The sequence below is a fragment of the Mandrillus leucophaeus genome, unplaced genomic scaffold (genome assembly GCF_000951045.1).
Source record: "Mandrillus leucophaeus isolate KB7577 unplaced genomic scaffold, Mleu.le_1.0 Scaffold254, whole genome shotgun sequence".
Lineage (NCBI taxonomy): Eukaryota > Metazoa > Chordata > Mammalia > Primates > Cercopithecidae > Mandrillus > Mandrillus leucophaeus.
The window spans coordinates 1,813,459-1,822,147 of NW_012102632.1; the positions used below are offsets into that span (position 1 = coordinate 1,813,459).

At 45.1% G+C, this 8,689-nt stretch overlaps 1 protein-coding gene across 1 annotated transcript in view; it reads right to left on the bottom strand.

Annotated features, from left to right (window-relative positions):
* The window catches only part of ABHD17C (abhydrolase domain containing 17C), a 72,067-nt gene that overhangs the window by 59,413 nt on the left and 3,965 nt on the right, over positions 1–8,689 (bottom strand). Inside the window, exon 2 of the mRNA XM_011983692.1 lies at positions 8,405–8,685. Within this exon, the coding sequence (XP_011839082.1) occupies positions 8,405–8,628 (224 nt within the window). The 5' untranslated portion in view covers positions 8,629–8,685. The remainder of the gene's footprint in view (positions 1–8,404; positions 8,686–8,689) is intronic.

An 8,689-nucleotide genomic window follows, 5' to 3' on the forward strand; every position in this document is an offset into this window, starting at 1 on the left:
CAGGTCAGAGCAAAGCTAGGTGGGGTGGGCCTCAGTGATGTGCAGCGAGTGTGAATGAGGGAAAAGGTTTGAGTGTAGAAAGAGCAATGGGACAGGCACGTGGACAGGAGATGAGAGGAGCCAACCCCAGAGAGAGGCAGCTGGAGAGAGAGAGAGGAACGGGGCAGGAGCTTCAGGCTCCCTGGAATCTCACAAATATGAACGTGATGATTTCTTTTCAACGACTGCCCCTTCATATGGTTTACTCGAGTGGGTTCCTGGCCACCAAAGATCTGTATCTGAAGCCATCTACAGCACTCTCCCCTCATCCACTGCTTTGCTTTCTGCAGTTTCAGCTATCCACGGTACAGAACCAGATATTCTGTGAGACAGAGATCACATTCACTGAACTTTAATTACAGTGTATTGGTATAATTGTTCTATTTTATTATTACCTATTACTGATAATCTCTTACTGTGCCTACTCTGTAAATTAAACTTTATTGTAGCTATGTACATATAGGAAAAAACATAATGTATACCAGATTTGGTACTCTCCAAGGCTCAGGCATCCACTGGGGGTCTTGGGAATGTATCCCCCACAGGTAAGGGAGGATAGCTGTATATAAATGTGTAAAAAATCTTTTCTAACATTCCATTTTTTCAACTCTTAACAAATTATAATCGGGGCTGATCTTAATATACTCGCTGGCTCTTGGACATTTCTAGGCTAGTGTGTCTCAACTCTGGCTGTGTGTGTGTACACACACACACTCATATACATAGCCTGCACACTTAAAAAAAAAGTCTACCTAGGAGATTCTAAAGTACAGCTAAGGTGGAGATCCCCTGCACCAGAGTGAATCCACTGTATTTCCCAATGTAGTCAAGAAAAAGCAAATTCAAAAACATTAGGTGCTTTCCCTAAAAGTCACGAAACACAGACTTACCAGAAGACACCTCAGAAGTCATGCAGCTGGATGACATTTCATTGTTTCAGGTTTCAAACAGTGGAATGTGAAGCCCAAAAGTGTGAAGTGTCTTGTTTAAGAGGGCTGCTATGGTTTGAATGCTTGTGCCCTCCCACACTGGTGTTGAAATTTAGTTGCCATGGTAACTGGATTAAGAGGTGGGACCCTTAATGGGTGATCAGGCCATGTGGACTCCACTCTTATGAACAGATAATGCCTTATCTCAGAGAAGCTTCTTTATCAAAGAGGGAGTCTGCGCCTCTCTCCCCTCCCTTGCTTGCCCTTTGGCTTTTCTGGAGCAAGGCTTTGAGCAAGAACCTTCCTCCCGCCTGTGGTTCAAGAAGCCAGCCAGGAAGCAGAGTAGTCATCATCAGACACCAAACATGTAAGTGCCTCGATCTTGCATTTCCCAGCCTCCAGAAATTGGGAAAGAAACCTCTTTCTTTATAAACTACCCAGTCGCAGGTCTTCTGTTACAGCTGCACAAAACTGGCATAGTGAATTAGTGGGAGTGCTGGAGTCAGAAGTAATTTTCCTAGTCCAAAAGGTTTTGCTTGTCTTTTTTGAATCACATCTTTTAGATGAAATTAGAAAGCCTATTATTTAAAGCAGCGCTAACAAAAAAATCACTCTGTTATCCAAATAATAATCTCCTAACTGTATGTGTTGAGACTCTGGATTCCTGTACATAGGCTTCTTAAAGTAGAGCAGATTTATAGTTTCAACACAAGCCTAAGCAAAATCCAGTACAGTGGGTAAAGCTGCTATCAAAATGAACAGTGCAATTCCTAAAGCCAGATTTTGGAGTCTTATGTGGGATTATCAACACTGAAGAGAGTTGTTACTAAATTTGGAGACAGAGTGAGGAATAGAAGCAGTAATATAAGGTAGGGAATTAATAAGAAGCAGTAAAATAAGGTAGAGCTTAAAGGGAAGCTCTAAGTAATCTCAGGACCGTATGATTTAAGTGACTTTCGCAGGGGAAAAAAAATGCTCTTTACACCAATATGCCATGGCATCATTACAGTTTTAAGACTTGATTTTGGTTTTTGGAGACAGGTTCTTGCTATGTTGCCCAGGCTGGTCTCAAATCCTAGGGTCAGAGATTACAGGCATGAGCCACCATGCCCAGCTAACTTATTTTTTGTAGAGACAAGGTCTCACTATGTTGCCCAGGCTGGTCTGAGACTCCTGGGTTCAAGCAATCCTTCCACCTCAGCCTCACAGTAGCTGAGACTACAGGGAGGTCTCAGTGAGGCTGTGTCACCGTGCCTGACCTAAGACTGAATTTTAGAGAAGACTGAGCCTCTAAGAGTGCCCTAAATGAAAACAACTGTGCTCGGAAGAGAACACATTAAGGAGTTATTGCCCATTAACACAGAAAATGAAGTCATCTGCCACATCTTTGCAACTGGATTACTGGAGAAAAGCAAGGCCCCTCAAAACAGAACCATGGGTAAGTAAATTGTGGTGAGAAGAGCGTGAGAGCTCAGATTCTGGTACTGATAAAGAGAGAAAACCTGCAGAACCACACAGCGAAGCAAGCCGGAAGAGCCAGGTATGGCAAAAGAGCACTTGGAAACAGGCTGAAGGTGGACCAAAGAGAAGGGCTCTGAGTGGATTCCCAAAATGGACTGTGCCTACTTCAATTTCAACAGGTCTGTTCTTAAGAGTTACATTCTTCCTGTTCACATACTGGCTGCCTTGAATTGCAAGCCAACATTCTATTTCCTTTCTAGAAAGATCACTGTGCTTTCCCCTTATGTCAAACAGTATTCATAACATTTCTGTTTTTCTTTTTTCTCTTTTTTTTTTGAGATGGAGTCTTGCTCTGTCACCCAGGCTGGAGTGCAGTGGCGTAATCTCGGCTCACTGCAACCTCTGCCTCCCGGGTTCAAGCCATTCTCATGCCACAGTCTCTTGAGTAGCTGGGATTATAGGCACCTGCCACCACACCCAGCTAATTTTTGTATTTTTTAGTAGAGATGGGGTTTCACCATGTTGGCCAGGCTGGTCTCAAACTCCTGACCTCAAGTGATCCGCCCACCTCAGCCTCCCAAAGTGCTGGGATTATAGGTGTGAGCCACCACACCTGACACATTTCTGTTTTTCTGTTCCCTAATCAGTCAAACTCAAGCAGAAATTCTAAGCTTTCTTCCCTTAATGGCATCATAGTATTCCCTCTGAAAACACTGAGAACAAAGAAGTTAGGTTATTAACTTCAACATGTCCAGGAAAGTAACATGCTACTCAAGGAGAATTCCACCCTGAGACTGCTGGCCATGAACACCATTCACAATCAACAGAAGGTGTTTTTCAAGGGTTCCACGACCTCAGAGGATGCCACTACAGTTTTGCTGTGACATGGATTTTCCAATTATGGATCCTGTGAATCACTGACACAAAAGTTATAAAACAGCAAATCATAGTTACGTATTCAAAATGCCTCTGAAATCTATTCCATCCTTTTACAACAAAAAGAAACAGCTTGCAATTAACGATACTTCAAGAGTATGTAGTACAGGGTCTGGCACAAGCAGAGCATAAATAAATGTGTGTTTAACAGTTTGGGGTTTTTTGTTTGTTTTGTTTTTTGAGACCAGGTCTCGCTCTGTTGTCCAGGCTAGAGAGCAGTGGCGCAATCACGGTTCACTGCAGCCTCAAACTCTGGGGCTCAGACAATCCTCCCACCTCAGCCTCCTGAGTAGCTGGAACTACAGGCACACACCACCACACCTGGCTACTTTTACAAACTTTTTGTAGAGATGGGGGTCCTAACTATGTTGCCCAGGCTGGTCTTGAACTCCTGGGCTCAAGTGATCCTCCTGCCTGGGCTTCCCAAACTGCTGGGTTTTCAGGCACGAGCCACCACACCCAGCCTATGTTTAATGGTTTACTGGTCAAATTAAGGAATAAATGAAATATTAAGTCTTTTGTAATTTGCCTTTTGTACTAAAGGCACTGAAAAGTCTTATTTTCTTCTCTCTGCATCTGCTTTCTCTGACTGTATCAACGTTTCTCTGCCTACATTACCAAATGCCTTTCTCCTCCACAGCTTTTGTCACCAGCATCAAAAAGAAGGATCAAAGATGACTTCTGTGGATGGCATCAGCAAACACTGATAACAAACTGAGTTACAAAGGTCTCACTCTCCTGTTTCTCCATTAAAATATTTCAGCTAAAATACTCTGCCTCCTTTACACCTCATTCTTTGGGCTATTTGCTTGTTTGGGTTTATAGTTTCAAATCAGTCTGATTCACTGTCTCTTGAGTCATGCTGCCACTTGTGCACACACAATCTAAAACTGCTCAGCCCTAAGAGAATCCCCTGGAAAGATGTGTGTTGAGGAGGCTGAATCTGCCTACTCCCACCTTAACCAACAGGCAGCCTTTCCTGCAGATTAATCACTTCACTTCCCCAACTCAAGTGACAATATGCTCCAATAAGGTGACCCTGATTTTCAGTGTCCTTTCCACAGATATGTCTAAGTAATTTCAATTCATTCCCTCAATTGCTTGTATTCACAACATACTTATATTACTTACCAGTAATGCAAACATAAAACAAGTCTTGATCTTGGGGCTCTCCGTCATGCTCAATGAGCTCTCCTTATTGTTCATGCCACTCTTCCTGGCTCCTTCAAACCCTGCCTCTCCGCTACACTCTTTTCAGTAACTTTTCAAATGTTTAAAATAATCATCTATTGGCCAAACAGCAACAACCACCTTTCTTACCAAATCTACTTCCTCCTGAAACCCTTACTCTGGATTACATGCCCACCTTAATACTCATCATCTGCGGGGATTCACTGTCTTTATCCACGCATAAGGGGTCTGCATACTGGTAGTATTTACATCTGTTTCGAGGGCTGGACAGCTCACTCTGGCATGCGTAGGAGCTGGCACAGATAGGTAGTGGGATAAAAGATGTAGAGACATACAAAGGATGGGTTAGTATTGTTTTTCTCTTCAATACAGACCTTTCAGTGTCACAAGAACACCAATACAACGAACACAAAGTGGATCAGGCCTCAAGCCAATACATCTGGCCCTTTTTTTTGTCTATGGTTGTACCAGTGGATATTAAACCCTGAAGATAAAATAAGATCCAAGTACCTGTAAGAGTCTAACTTAGGAAAAATTAAATTTACCCCACTTATTTATGGGGCACCCATTATGTGCAATTCACTCAACAAATACCAATGAGTGCCTATTATTTTAAGACACTGTGCCAACTGTCAGGAACAGAGAAGACATAGTGCCCCTGCCCTCAGAGATCTTTCAGTTTAATGGAGATACAGTTAAATAACAGATATAGCAACACTGTGATAACTCAAGCAAAGGGGCCAAGTACCAGGTGCACAGGGAACACAAAGAGTGTCCTAATCCAATTAAGATCCAGTCAGGATCCATTGTTCCTAGCACAGGAGAAGAGCAGATACAAAAGGCTAGGTGTGAGCAGAAGAGTGGAGCAAAGTCCTGAGTGTGGGGCTTTGGGGCCTGCAAGGCACTGCACCTTACAGTCCTCCTGGTGGAATAATCTAACTACAGAGACGGAGATGACTCAGAACAAGGCAAGTTCTCCAATCAGTGTCCTGGGGAGTGTGGTTAACTAGGAGGGCAGGAAAGATAAAGATTCCCAAAGAGGACATGGGGGATGGCCGGTGGAAAACAGAGTCTCACCCAGTAACAAAAGAATGGGTACGTGGGATGGAAGGCATTCCTGCCATGCACTGACCTGAATTAACCTGTAAAAGAACAGAGAATAGGGTATGTTCCAGGCAAGTAAGAGCAGAAGAATCATACTGAACAGCAACAGGAAAGTGGTTGAGGGGCTGACTGGCTTCAGAATTAGGTAACTCCTAAGTCAGCAGAATAACCAAGACACACAAATGCACCTCTTGAAGAATCTGATAAATATGACAACCGTAGCAATGGTGCCGTGGCAAGAGCACTAAACTGGTAGTCAAGAGACCTACTGCTGATTTGCCGCCAGACTATCCTCCTGTCAGATGAGCTGGGTGAACGTGAGCAGTGTCCATACATGAGTTGGGAAATAAATTTAGCAATTCACAACCATCATTCTTTTTTCTTTTTTTTATAAAAGTTAAATAGGCCGGGCATGGTGGCTCACAGCTGTAATCCCAGCACTTTGGGAGGCCGAGGCAGGAGGATCACGAAGTCAGGAGATCGAGACCATCCTGGCTAACACGGTGAAACCCCGTCTCTGCTAAAAACACAAAAAATTAGCCAGGTGTGGTGGCGGGCGCCTGTAGTCCCAGCTACTCGGGAGGCTGAGGCAGGAGAATGGCGTGAACCCAGGAGGGGGAGCTTGCAGTGAGCCAAGATGGCGCCACTGCCCTCCAGCCTGGGCAACTGAGCGAGACTCCGTCTCAAAAAAAAAAAAAACAAAACAGTGAAATAAAACAACATATTCTGCTACGTGTGTTGCCCATAGAAAAATTACTGTTTTGTGAAGCATTAGCTTCAGGTATGTAGATACAGACGTGTATGTGTGCTTGATGAAAATGTAAAATGTATTTCTTACTGTGAGGTTACAGTCAAAACAGTTTGAAAAGCACAAGACATGAGGATTTGTAAGGTTCCTTCAAATTCTAAGCTTCGCATGCAGCCTTTAAATTCTAACCTATTTTACAGGTGAATAAATTAACTTAGATATGAGTTGTGGTATAACATTAAATAAATCATGGGTACTCTTTAGACATCCCATTAGATAATTCAAAATTATCCAAAACAATTCCCCTTAATTCAACTGATACGCCATCAGATAATTCAACATTATTCAAAACGACGCCCCTTAATTCAACTAAATATGACTAAAAAAAAAGTCTCCAGGAAATAACTACGCTCCACGTCTGCTGTAACACAGACACACCTGTATATTTGGGGCAAAGTGCCAGTCATGTGAAAGGCTGTCACTGTAATGCAAACATGCACACACAGGAGCAATGTTCTATGGAAATTCTTTAAAAATCTACTCAAGGTAGCATTTTCATGTTTCAAATTTTAAAGATCTAATGCCAAACTTATTTTTAATACCTTTGCCAACAGCAAATTCTAGCAAGCTATCGACTGTGTGTGACACATACTTTTGAAACCCTTTACTGGAACAGGTGGCTTTTAACTACTTACAGAGTCTGACCCAATGCATCTGCATATGATACATTCTCATCTACCTAAGCCACTTTCGAAAAGCTATAATCCCAATGAGGGCATCCCCTTCAGGACTTCAGGAGGGCATAAACATGCAACATACAGCAAATACTAAGTACTTCCCTGTTGGACAAGCCATTTTCCCAGACAGGCAAGGAGTCACTGAGGAACATATGCTTGAGTACGAACGAAAAAAAAAGATCATTAACGTTGGTGATGTGCATAAGCCAAGCAAACGGGTTTTAGATAAAAACTATACAAGGGTCCATGGCGACAATAATGCCTGGTGTACTTCTTCTGGGGACTCTTTCATCTGAAGAAATCAAATCTCATCACAGACATGGCCTCAGGCTATTTTCACCATCACTGCTATAAGGCAGGTCGGAAAGGTCACAGATACCCAAACTGGAGCACAAACAAGTAACCTGACCTGCCCACGTATCAGACTTTTGTCTAATTGTGAATAAAAGTCAGGTTTTTGGTTTGCTTCTTATAAAACAACCAGGTCTAACCCCTAAACCATGCCCCCAGTCTGTGCCTGGCTCACAGATGGCCCACCCTAAACACTTTTCAGTCCTGTGAACGCTAATTCAAGGTCAGAGATTTCCCAGCCCCTGTAAGATTCGAACTTATCCTGGGCTGTTATGGAGGCCGTGTGGAAGGTGCCAGGCCCATAGCTACCAGCTAACTTCCTGCCCCACAGTGCCACTACTCTGCCCCATCAGGAGGCAAACTCCCCTCTCCACCCGACCCTCCAGCTGCCTCCAAGGCTGCCCAGACATTGTCCTGCCGGCACTTTACAACCAGAAAGTCTTTCAGAAGCCATCCTGTCTCACCCACTGACTTTACAGGGAAGGAAAGTGAGGTCTAGAAACCCATGTGCCTTGCCCAAGGTCACTTCAGCTCGTGCAAACGAAACACAAACCAAGTTGTTTCTTTCTGCCTGGTACTTAAGCACCCACACGCTGCCACTAGCGGTGACCGGAGCCACAAAAGACCCAGCCGGTAGGCCGGCGGCACCCAGGCGAGCCAAAGCCGGCAAAAATCCTCTGAGTGCGAGCTCTCCGGGAGCCTGAACGCTGGCGCGGCTTTTGGAGAAGGTGGGAGCAGGCCAGGGAGAGACAAGAAAAGCGAATTTACGGCGGCCAGGGGGCTCTCTGCTGGCCCACAGTCCCGGAGGAGGGGACCCTGTCCCGGCAGGCCGCCCCAGGGACCCCAAGAGACCTCCACCCCGCCTCCCCAGAGCTGGAAGCCAGGACTGGAGAACCCGGCGGACTCACCGGGTGCGCAGCGCCTGCCACGCGGCGTCGATGTCGGCGTAGAGGTTCTTCTCCGAGGGCTTGCCCGAGCTGACGCCGTAGCCCGAGTAGTCGTAGGAGAAGATGTTGCAGTTGATGCGTGAGCCGAGGCCGATGTAGAAACTGCACATCTGGCCCAGGTCCACGGCGTTGCCGTGCGAGAAGAGCAGCGTGTAGCGGCTGGAGGGCGCGCAGCGCACGAACATGCAGCCGAGCCGGTTGTCCCGGGCCGTGCGCGAGAAGAAGACCTCGACTGCGTCCAGCTCG